Source organism: Ornithodoros turicata, unplaced genomic scaffold, assembly GCF_037126465.1.
Source record: "Ornithodoros turicata isolate Travis unplaced genomic scaffold, ASM3712646v1 Chromosome13, whole genome shotgun sequence".
Classification (NCBI taxonomy): domain Eukaryota; kingdom Metazoa; phylum Arthropoda; class Arachnida; order Ixodida; family Argasidae; genus Ornithodoros; species Ornithodoros turicata.
In genome coordinates this window covers 2,209,334-2,221,309 of record NW_026999307.1, presented here as the reverse complement: position 1 = coordinate 2,221,309, position 11,976 = coordinate 2,209,334, and the positions used below count along the sequence as shown (strand labels likewise).

The 11,976-nt window shown below is 45.4% G+C and overlaps 1 protein-coding gene across 1 annotated transcript; it reads right to left on the bottom strand.

Moving 5' to 3' along the window:
* Positions 1-5,474: 5,474 nt before the first annotated feature.
* Positions 5,475-10,565, bottom strand: LOC135372090 (uncharacterized). The gene is made up of 3 exons (XM_064605812.1): positions 10,482-10,565; positions 9,237-9,522; positions 5,475-7,224 (listed from the first exon to the last, which is right to left on the bottom strand). The coding sequence occupies exons 1-3, from the start codon at positions 10,519-10,521 to the stop codon at positions 5,541-5,543; spliced, it is 2,010 nt and encodes a 669-aa protein (XP_064461882.1). The 5' UTR covers positions 10,522-10,565; the 3' UTR covers positions 5,475-5,540.
* Between the last annotated feature and the right edge of the window lie 1,411 nt (positions 10,566-11,976).

The window sequence follows — 11,976 nt, the reverse complement described above, 5'->3', positions numbered from 1 at the left end:
GAGTCAGGGAATGCAATCTGTCCTGCAGCCCTCCAGGGCTGGACGCCACCAACACCAAATCGTCGGCGAACGCCATTGCGTCGACTGCTGTTGAGTCCAGCTGGAAGTGAATTTTAAGTGAAGATTTAAGAAAGCCATCTAACATCATATTGAATAGCACCGGGGAAAGGGGGTCACCCTGCCTGACTCCCACCGTAGGTTTCACCAGTCGCTGTTCTCCTTGAAAGGTCAGGAGGGTCGGGGCGTCTTCATAATGTTCGCTTTGGTACGAGATAAAGTTATCCGACAATCTGGCCTCCTTCGCTTCATGTAGTATGGCCTGGTGGGTGACTTTATCGAAGGCCTTGGATATATCCACAGTGGTAATAAACAAATGCATCTGATTCTTCCTGGCTTCCTTGCTATTCCCGTGCTCAAAATGGTAATATTCTCGCAGCACCCGTCGGCTGACAGGAATGCCCTCTGCCGGTAGTCAAAATCCATGAAGGACAGAATTATTCTTGCGATAATAGGGTGAAATAATCTGGTAAGTACAGGCGCAACCGTTTGTCGCAGTACTGAAAATGTTTTCTTAGGGAAAGCAACAATACAGGAAAGTAGCGTAAGGATTATACTGTGCATACAAAGTTTTCCAGCTTATCAGTAATTCTATTTCATATTTTTTCTTCAAAACGGAAACTTTTCAGATGATCCTCAAATTTGCCCCATACACAACATCACTGCATCACATAAGATAAGCAAGTGTGTTGCTTCTATACAATTTTTTTTCTCCTTTGCCTGACAGGCGTTTTGTAGTGATATCCTGTGAACTTTACTCATTAGCTAACATTAACTCTGCCTTTAATTATGGCTTTTCTACAAAACTGGACTAGCAGAATTGTGGGCTGTCTTTTTTTATGACTTCCCTAAGTATTAGAAATATTGCACATATACAATGCTTTCAATTAGTCATTCCTGAAATTTCATTAAAACTACAAGTGAAGTGCCTCTTAAAGGACTCAGGAAGAAGACCCACCCTTGCACCGCACGTCACAAAACCACCACAAAAAAGATGTGCCATAGAGCTGTCACAGTGATCAAACTTCAGAAAAATTTCTTGTCCGTAATGGCAAGGCACCTGTTTGTGATAAATGAAAATTATGTTGATGAGATTCCACGGAGAAGTTATTCAAGGCACCGGCTGGGTTCAGTGATCGCCTACAGATCTACGGTCTTGGCAGTATTTGCAGAAAGTCTCCGATTAAAAGTATTTTCAATTAATTAATTTGATTGCAGTCACAAAATATCTCAAATACAAGAACATCATCCAGGCAGCTCATAGTTTTTTTCAACATATTTATCCCTGTATATTTTTTGGTTATGTTAAAAGAAAAACTCTGTCTGCGAGCATAATCATCTCCTACACCCATACAATCCGTTCTGCTCCTTTCTCCATACAGCACTTTACAAGCGGACTGGTGTCCGCAACTTGGTCGAAATTGGTTTGAATGGTGCTGTCATTCCCATGAGGAGGGGATTCACAACAAAAGCTGACTGGTAACAACATTCCACTTTTCTAAATTCTGATTGTCTTTCGCTGTCAAAATATTTGAGAAAGTACCTAACATTATTATTACCGGTAGTGCCATGGGTGCCCTCAATACATATTCTATCTGCGCCCAAAGCCTTCAGCAGTTGCACTTGGGGTGGGGTCATGATGACAAGGAGGAAGTCTTTGTCCTCAAGCGGTTCGGTGGGTGACCGGTTGAGCATGTTTGGGTCATCTTGTCTACTTTGGTGTTTGAAGAAAGGGACCGGGTTATATTTCTCAGCTTTCATTCTGTTGACTCACAAGTCCACACTGATAAAGTTGTTTTCATGCAGCTTTTCCTTGTATGTGATTTTGAAGTCTCTCTTAATATTGTGTAGGTGCTGTCTTGTAGCCAAGTGAATGCGGTCAAGCGTTCCATCGAGGTTGTTCCCTGTACTGTCCAGGATGGCGTCTATGGTCACACCTTCCTGAAGCCTTGCTGTAAGTGACAGCCGGTGTGCACTGTTACACATGCAATAACGCCAGCTGCCTGATCTCATCCGTGCGCGAGGTATGGTAATGAACATTCTTATAGGGTGTGTAACTGGATGAAGAGCAGATGGCAAGCACGTTAATCAGAAGTTAGGTACCCATTGGCCATGTATAAGAGTGCGCATAATACCCCAGACAGGGGCTTCAAAACAGGGGGAAGCTATTGTGTATTGAGCTCAATTTCCAAGGCCAACAGGCCTGCAACAGTGACAACTCTTACGTTGGCATTCAAGAATGTCCGAAAGAACCAGAAACAGCCACTCCATTCAACTACGCATGAAGCACTCTGTAATGGAAATTGTTTTTGTGTGATATATGTGCGTGCTATTTCTTACATGACCAGGTGATAATGGAGCAAACAAAAATATGCAACGTGAGAAACAAGGAAGGGTATGAAATGACATGGGCAACATTCAGGACTGTGCGGCAAGCGTGACAAGCAGTAAGCAAAAATGGAATGAATTCAGACAATGTAGTGCTGACACATAGCTGCCCCTTACTACGTGCTCCACACACCCTTGTACAGTTGATTATGTTAATCACTGAAGCCTCCGAGTGAGTGAGTGAGTATCTGCCATCGAGCAGCGTACTACTGGGCACAAAACCAGTACATTCTGTTCACGTCCATATAGGTATGGGGGAGTGTGACACCTTTAAGAAGGCAGATGCTACACCAGCAAAGCTTTGTCCCCTGGTCATTGAACTATACAACTCCATGTTTGCTTTGTGAATGAAAGTTATTATCTCAAAGATATTTAACTTCATATTGTATTGGCGCATTATAGCCTTAGTTGCTCATGCGCCATAAAAACCCGAATCATCATCAATCATCATCATAACTTCATATTCGGAAGGCTAGTATCTGTAGTACTGAAGTATTCCAAAGAAAATTCATCAGCTCCAAGGAAGCAGACTGCTTGAACTTGTTGGACGTTCCCATTACAAATGTGGAAATGCATTTCTTCCCAGCTCGCTCACACTCACATCTGCTTCCTATCTGCTCACTTATGCTGTTCAAAGAAGCTGTATTTTTTAGTGCATTACCTTGACCATCTTGCGCATCTTGTGCATATTTGAGTCATTTGAGCATTTTTTTCACATGTTTCAACACGTGTAATGGAAGACTTTTGAGCATATATAGGGTGTCCCAGCTAAATGCGAACATATATTTTTAAAATATATACATCGCTTTATCCGAGGAGAAATCAATTGCAATATAGCATATGCTGAAGGGCATTCCTTAGGAGGGCATTAGCAAACTCCTAAGACAATGTTTCAATTAACCTTCAATAATTAACTTTTTAATAGTAAAAGCTACGAAGTTGTTCCAATGAGAACATCTGGTCCCTTCGGTCACCTGATACCGAAGCCGTTTTCAGAACAAAAATTCGTTCTATAGTTCGTGCAAAAAATCATGAAGGTACACCATTTTTTCTTTATTTTGTTCATTGCGCATCTTCGGAGACGCGTCTTTCCTTCACCCCTAATTTGATAGAGTGAAGGAGAAGTTTGCTAATGCCCTCCTAAGGAGTGTCTTTCAGCATATGTTATATTGCAATTGATTTCGTCTCGGGAAAAGTGATATAGATGTTCGCATTTAGCTAGTTCTATGCTGTATTACACTACTGATTTTGTGTGGTTGCCTGCAATATGAGATTTTTCTGTTTCAGAGAGTGAAGTGTGACTCAGTGCACAGTCGTGACCAAGATGCGAACTTTTGTACTTCACGTTTAGTCCTGCACCATCGATGTAAACCGTCATGTGTGCAAGCCATATTGCACCACTTTTGACGGTGCCCTGTGACTTTAGCTGTCGTGCACCGGTGCCTGTAAAATAAAATAAAGAAATTCAAAGGAGATAAGCCCTTTTTACTTCGTTATGACTACAACCTCCAGGAGCGTACCTTTTGGGCCAACCCTTGATCGGCTCATATCATTGGCCGCACTTTTGCGGGCCTGCTATTCAATCAACAATAAACTTCCAAATGACCACCCAAGTTTTCTAGGTTCTCTCTCTATACTCAGCTTATAGAAATGACACATACGTTCTTGACACCCTCAACAATTTTAGACTAGAATACATGACCATACAAACAAATAAGCCAATGGGCACCTAGAAGGGAGGCCAGCTGTATCTGATCTCCATACCGAAACCCGAGACTGGGGAGTCCCGTGTTTGTCTGTTTCTACTCCAGTCTTAGGGCTTCTTAGGGACATCAAATAAGGTAAATATCAGCAAGATATCAGGTATATCGTAAAGTTAAGCAAGCTATTCGAAACGCACGCAGTTTATGCTTTTATATGTCTATGTGGGGAGTTTGTACCCACCTTCCATTGCGGGAAATTTCCGTGTTCCATACTTTCCGGGAAAACTGCGGACAGTTGTGTGATGTTTAGCAATTCCTCGTACACGCGGTATGCGGCCGAGCAGAGGCCGAGTAGTGGCACACGAAGCTACATTTGTTTTCCGTTGGAAGAGTTATCTCATGAATCCGCAGAACGTACTGTCGCAGATTGAACTTCGTGCTGCAAACCAGGTCGCAATACGGGCAGGCATTCCCTCTTTTCTCCATTTCACCTACACAATCTGTGGGCAAATTTTGCGCGCGGTTTTCGGCGACGCAGCTTCGTGCGCTTTCGAATTTCGAGCAAACGAAAGGGGGAAGAGGGAGACCACGGGTGTGGAGCAACATAGCCACAGAGCCCCGTGCATGCTCATTAAGAGCGCAGCTGGTCTGTCTCGAATTGCAGGTCCATCGGCACCCACGTACACTCTCACAGCACCATTGGTTTCGGTTTATGCTTGTTGCCAGCATGGTCACGCGACAGTCGCTGACACCGGTGGCATGGGAAACCAGTTTCGGTTTTCCGATTTGGCTCTGTGCTCTCCGCCTTATGCCGAGTGTTCCCGTGTGCAGTTCAGTGGAGGCTACACTAGTGTGGGTTGCCCAGCACTGCGGAGAGGGTGCACTCAGTCGCACCAGAACGACCAGTGTGATTCGCTGTTATACACTATTCAGTATTACTCATGTGCAAAGTCCATACCAACCTGTTACTGACACCTATTCTGATATGTTCCGCATGTATTCACATCATCTTCTAGCAAGGGCTTTGTAAATAGAAAAGGCAGCTAAAATAGCAACGATCCACTCGAAGTTGTTTCCGTTGATGGGACTCATATCGACCATTCTACCAGTCTCACCAGTTCTACCAGTCACGCTCTGTCTACCAATCTTATGGTAACTGACCTTGTTTTGGAGACTGAAATATAGAGCACGGTGCATGAATCACTGGGTATTCTGTAGAGCAGCGAGGTCAACTTCATGGAAGACTGCTCAAAACCAGTCGAATGGGTGTCACCTCTAGAATACTAAGACGCGCAGAATGAAGTTGAGAGGCGACTGTTACAATAAACGTTCTAAACGAATTTATTTATATATTCGGTTATTATCGCACCGACGATAAGCTATGGGTAGATATCAAGAACCGGGAACAAGGCACTCGTTTGGCTTCGGCGAGCAGTCGAACGCTTTCGCGAATTCTAACTTTCCGAGAAGTAAAAAGTTGCAACGGAACTTCCCTGGAAGAAGCCGCCGATGTCCCGACGAAGGCCCACAATTTGCTAAGCAAAATCTTCGAAAAAACATCTGGTCGCTCTCCTTCGCATCTTCCTCACTGAGACCCTGAGTTCTGTTAATATTAAAACTGCCATGCAGCGACAGCTCTAAAGCAACCAGTTCTCTAACAGCCTCGTCATTCGCATTCATCCCAGCCATTTCTTCAATATGGCGCTTGTAGCAACGTATTTTATTCCAGTTCTGATATCGCGTATCCGCTTCACGTGATGGATAATCCACTCTTTCCAACCCCGCTTGCAGAAGTGCTTCGGCCATCAGCATACCGACCGTCGCGTAATTCAAACGAAACGCCAAGTCCTCATAAAACATATGTGGGCGTAGTACAGCAGTCGCGAACACGATCGTTTTGTTTTCTTTTACATACCCGACCGTTCCTTCGTACTGCCACTGCGAAAAAAGTACATCATTGGCGTCAGCGATTTGCAGCTCGACATGTTCTTTCAGCAAGCTTGCAACGTTCCAAATAAATGAATCGTTGAGGAAGTGAAAGGCTGTCTCTTCCGGAATGTCAGCTTTCCCGTTTCCCAGCCAGACCTCAGTAGCGTTCATCGCGTCGATGGCCTGTTGCTTGCTTGTAGCGGAAATCCACGACGACATCCTGGTTTCTTCCAACATCGATTGTCGAATATCCACTTCCACCGCTGTCATCGCGTGCTTTACGCTATCGGACTGGAAGCGATTGATGACGTATTGGAAGTATCCCCGGCTGAAATACCGGCTCGTCAGTCGCAGACACTCTCTTTCTTCGCCAACACCGAAGTCGCGGTAATGGAAGGTGAAATCATGTACAAGGATATTGGATAATGTGAGGAGGTACAGGTAGGAGTTCCTCTGTTGGGCGGTCAAGTGCGATAGTTCGTCCAGTGCAGCACGAATGATTCCGCGGTCTTTAATATTAATGTTGCTGAAAGTGATGATGTCGATCCCGTAGAAGCCTTCATTAAGCGCTCGTACCAGGACGTCTAGTGAGACGCCAATGCCAAGTTGATCCACCGGCATGGTCTCAAAGGTGCTGTTGCTCACCTGGTTGTATATTTTCCAGAATTTCCCGTCTATGTCTTTGATATTTGCTTCCGCGTCTATGTTCGATATTTTAACGACGTCTGCCATGTATCCTTTAAGTGTGTCGTCGATGCCTTGGTCGTAAATCGCTGAAAGACTCGAACCGACACTGATGAGGATGTCTGTTTCAGGTCTTCTTCGGTAGGCTATTTTGAATACGCTGGGACAGCCTTTGACAGCTAAATTGAAGATGATAGGAAAGACATCATCGAGCGTTCTCGCGGTCTTCCAAAGCGAGACGTCGACTTCCAGCACCTTCAAGACCTCCGTAACAACATGTTGCAGTGCTTCCTTTTCGAAGATGAATTTCATGCAACTCTTGAAGAAAACTGACATTGCCTGTAGCGCATCTCTGTGGATGCGATTATCCTTGGCTTCTTCCAGCTGATCGTAGATTTCGATCCTCAGGTCGTATAAGAGCTCGTCCATGTAAGCGTTCCGGAAGCGTGTCGGTTTTAGCCACCTATGTGAAATGCATAACGGATATCTTAGGCTTACAGCAAGTTCAACAATATGAGCTAACAAAGGAAAACTACTCAAAAGATTATGCATGATAACACGTGTGGAAAGAACTCATTCTAGATTCCATGGCTTTACGTCGCGAGACACCTAGATTTCGTAACATATTTTTCTTCGACTTCAGCACTGTACTATCTTCATATTTTTTAATCAAAATGACTGGGGCGTTAAAATAGGTGTGTGTGTGTGGGGGGGGGGGGTATTTCCATAATAAGTAGTAATAAGAAGTATGGAGTATTCCCATATACAAATGAGTGTCTCATCGCGAAACCCACTCATTATGACAGGGAGAATAACCAGAGACCCGTAGACAAAAAAGGGACGAACACCAACACTTTCAAGTGCCAACAACTCTACGCTCTTTCCTTGCAATTGACCCCCTGAATGTCGCCAAACTGAAGTGGAGGTTGCTTTATTCGCTCAGATATCCGGAACTCTTGCACAAGTTAAAATGATAGGCGGATAAAATTATTTTTCTCGAAGTTGCTGCCTTCGAATGCCGCCACGCGCTTGCGCTGTGACGGTATAGACACACCTAACAACAAACTCGGCCATACTCCCACAGCTTCCGCAGTTCCGCCCTTCCGCCCTTAAGTGTCCATCGGTTTCGGGCCTCCTGAGGTCGCTCTTGCCCTCAAGGAATCGTCCTTTCCGCAACTAAAACGTGCGCGCACTCAGTCAAGGGCTGGGCCCCAGAAATACCTACAGAGTTCTCAGTTTGATAAAGCAACAGGGGCCCCGAGCGTCCGACTGTACTATGTTTCAACTTCCATTCCCCGCATTACATAACTCACTGCAGCGCTTGCTATGTCCTTTTTTTCTTCTTCTTTTCCTTCTTTTCATGCTGGGAGCCTATCGTTCTCCTGTTGCTCCTGACAACATGACAACATGGCGTGGCATGAACGATACGCCCCTGTGCCCAGTGCAGTGCCCAAGTTCGTGAGACCTTTACTGAACAGAAGAAGTTTTCTCCAATATATATTGATTTGGTATTCTGTAATTCTTCATAAAGTTGATTCCATCAGGTTAATGGAATACTCACGTGCTTGCTGTGAGAAGAAAGTATGTCAGGATGATGTATGTCAGGAGAAGTATGTCAGGAAAGATTGTCAGTATCTACAGGATTGCTTTGCTTATAGATTACTTGTATAATTTCACGACTAATAAACAGTGTATTGCATTCTATTGTACCGAGCATATACAGTCAACCAAATGATGGTCAACATCTGTGCAGCACAAGTGCAAAGTGGCACAATTTTCTTCTATACGCATTTCTCCTGACACCAAAGTAGACAATAGAGCTCATGCACTGAAGACTTCGTTAAACGGTATCTTTTCAGTAGCGGATCCGTCTGTGCTGTAGTACTTGATCCACGCCATACGTGTAAGTTTCTAATTCCTTCTCGCGTTCCACGGAATCGCACAATTTTTTTCGTAATTCGCTTTGGGACGAACGGACCTTCGTTAGCGCACAGCTTGCTCGAGATCTCACTTGGGCAGCGCCATCCCCTAAAGCGTTTTCGGTTTCCGCTAGGGCGTTGAGTTCGTAGAGGGATATCGCTTACGCAGGGATACTTAGGTTTGAATGGGAATACAGCCCACTCTTAACAGAACCACTACAGTGTGAATGTGAAAGATTCAGAGTTCCCAAATAGACAATTCATCAGGTAGCCTGACTGGCTTTTTGCTCCTCCTCCCTCCGTTAAGGAAAATAAACTGAAATTGAAATTGAAAGTAATTCACGGAAACGCCAGTGGGTGCCAGCGCGAGAAACTGTACATCGTAACTGCGTCATCCGCACACAATTCGAAACTGCTCAATTTTGGCCGAGTCGTACCGCCGAAGTGGGCAGGTAAGAAATGACATACACCACCCGGTGCTCTATACTAGTGATTAGTCTGCCAGCGCTACCCTAAGTAGTGAAACCACCTTATTCCTCATACAACGTACACGTACCTGCTGCAGACGTGGCTGTAGAAATCAGTACAAGGGTGGAAAGTGGTGTCCACGATTTTTTGCAAGAACATCTCGGCATCGTGACAGCTTTGTGAGGATGTACACCAGTTGCCCGCGCTCTTTAGGAGTGCCCGCTGCGGTGGACCGTTTAGGACAAGCACCACGACGATGCTGACAACGATGACGCCGATGATGCCAGAAATCAAGCAAACGCGCGTGTTTCTCACAGATTGTCCTGTTGGTTTAAGGTCTTTCGTGTATTCCTTGGTGGCGGCCCTGAGGCCTTCTGTAATGCAGAACGAGGACAAATGACATCAATATATCGGGATGGATGCTATGTCACATAATATGGTGGTGAAGTACCGACTCCATCAGTGAGGATGACCTTCAGGGTTTCAGGGTATTCAGGGTTTGGAAGTCCCCGATCTCAAATTCACGTTCTCCAAACAAGAAAAATACTGGATAATGCTCGATTACTTCGTAAGATATGTCGTGTTTAAAACCATGGCATCACCAGTTAACCACTCAAAATCGCGGGTTGTCGATGTCTGTCCAAGTCGTTTTAGCGAACAAACACCACATTTTAGCAGCCGTTATGCTTAGCATGGTGGACTCGACGGAGCAGGATGATGGTTAGCATTTTTATGTCCAGGTTAGTCTAAGTTCGCCATTGGCAGTTTCCCCTCGCGACTGCGCATTTTATAGTCAGGTAACATTTCTATCCATTACTTTATTTTGCAACGGGTATTTCGATTACTTTATCTCGAGGTGCATCTCATCAGTGCGAATGGAATATACCAGTTGGGATTTCTAACTCATACCGCTAGTCTAACGTGTCATTGTAACCTGTCACGTGTCACAATAATCCGTTGTAACACATCTTAACCGGGAAGACTCCGTGCCGGCAAGCAAACCATGGAGATATTAAAAGAAACAATTGATGTACATATCTGGGAACGCCTGATTATTTGTGGTATTACCAGTGCTCAAATGCTTTCGCACTCTGTTACTAGATTCTCGGGCGATTACTATTTACTATTACTAGTATCATGCTATTTACTGGTACTATTTTCGGCCGGGAGCTTCGAGTCTTTTGCCCGGATATTTGGGGCATTGTTTACAGAGCACGATAGTTCACGTATTTACAAGCCACGAGCCAGTGACTCACACCATGCACTTTCCAGCTGCTTCAGCGTCGTCATCTGTAACTGCATAGAGTCAAAGAGACAAGGACTGTCAACTTACGTCGGTCGTTCCTTTCTCCTGAAACGTATTCACCATCCATTGCAAGCTCGCTGCTCACTCCGGGAGGACCAGCATTCACCTCTTCTATGTCATCCTTCATTTGACTTTGGGCTACTGGTGAAGACGGGAAGAGCAGATACCTTGAGGGCACCTCAGCTGAATCACTAGCCGAAATTTGTTCCGCATGCATAACAGCCAGCATTGTCGTTGCAGGAGTTTCCACAGGGGTATCAGCCAATGCTGTCGCAGCAGGGGATTCAAGAGGGGTCTCAGACAGGACTTTCTTTCTTAGTGGTCCTGCAGGTGCTTCGGCGATGGCTGGTTCACTCGCAATATGGTCACTTCTTGGAGCTCCAGCTGGTTCAGCAGGGACAATTGAAGGCTTTCTGCGTTTCTTCTTGCGCTTTGCCTTCACCGGTTTCGCTGAAGCACTATGGAGGTCACGGGGACTACGGTCGCGGTCCGGATGCCCCTGTTCTTTGTTCTTGGTCGTTGTAGAATGTGCGGGAGCCACCTTATCTGCCTCCATGATTCACTGTTGCTCCCCAGGTTACGTTCTGTGGTCACACGAACAGAAGAGAATGCAGCAGGGTTTCAGCACGTGAGACGGGTTCTTGTCGATGACTATTGTTCCTCCATTGCTTAGCGAAATGGCAATCTTCGTTAACAATGATTATACATTATAACAGCAAAACACTAAATGCCTGAAGCCCTAGGCAAGCAACGACAAAAAGATAGTTGACCAAATGGTAAGTCTGCGTCAGCGCCATGACAGGAACAGTTCGGACGCAGACGAAAATAAAAGAGCCTGTCGCGTGCTTTCGTTATTATGCTCGTACTCAGCATTGGGACGTCACTTGTAGTGGCTAGTGGTTTTCATTGTCTAGTACAAAAAAAACACATAGATAGAGAAACCTTGCTTTCCTCGTCGGCGGTGGTGGTGCTGGTGAAAGGGCTCGCCGTTGTCTGCCTCACAGAGATGGGCAACGTCACGACTGGCGCCCTGGCGCCCTTACTCGTCGACGTCACGCAACAACTTAGGACTTAGGACAACAATCAGGACTGTGTCTTCAACGGCGGTAGCCAACCACGAACGAGCTATCGGCGGTTGTAGACATGGAAATCAACCACCGTCGTCTCCGGGTAGTGGTTGAACGTCCCTACGTAATAGATATGAAACTTTTCAAATAAAACGCAAAACGGTCCCCTTTCTTTGTCCAGACTAATTTTCTGGAAATTGTGTTGCATTTTTTTCACTTGCAGGCTCAGCTCTTCAGGTTGCAAGTTGCCAGCTAAGATTGGCGCAATGTTGCATAGTGATAGGCAAGGCGAGGTTAGCAAGCTGTCGGTCAGGGGACTGACCCGTACCAAGAAGCGAGCTTGGCCGAGCACTTGCCAAGCACGGCTAGGTTGGCAGGCCAAGCTTCGTCCAATCTCGGTATGTCGCCTTGGGGAGAGGGTAACGCGGAATGGTGTAGCAGTGCATAAGTTCGAC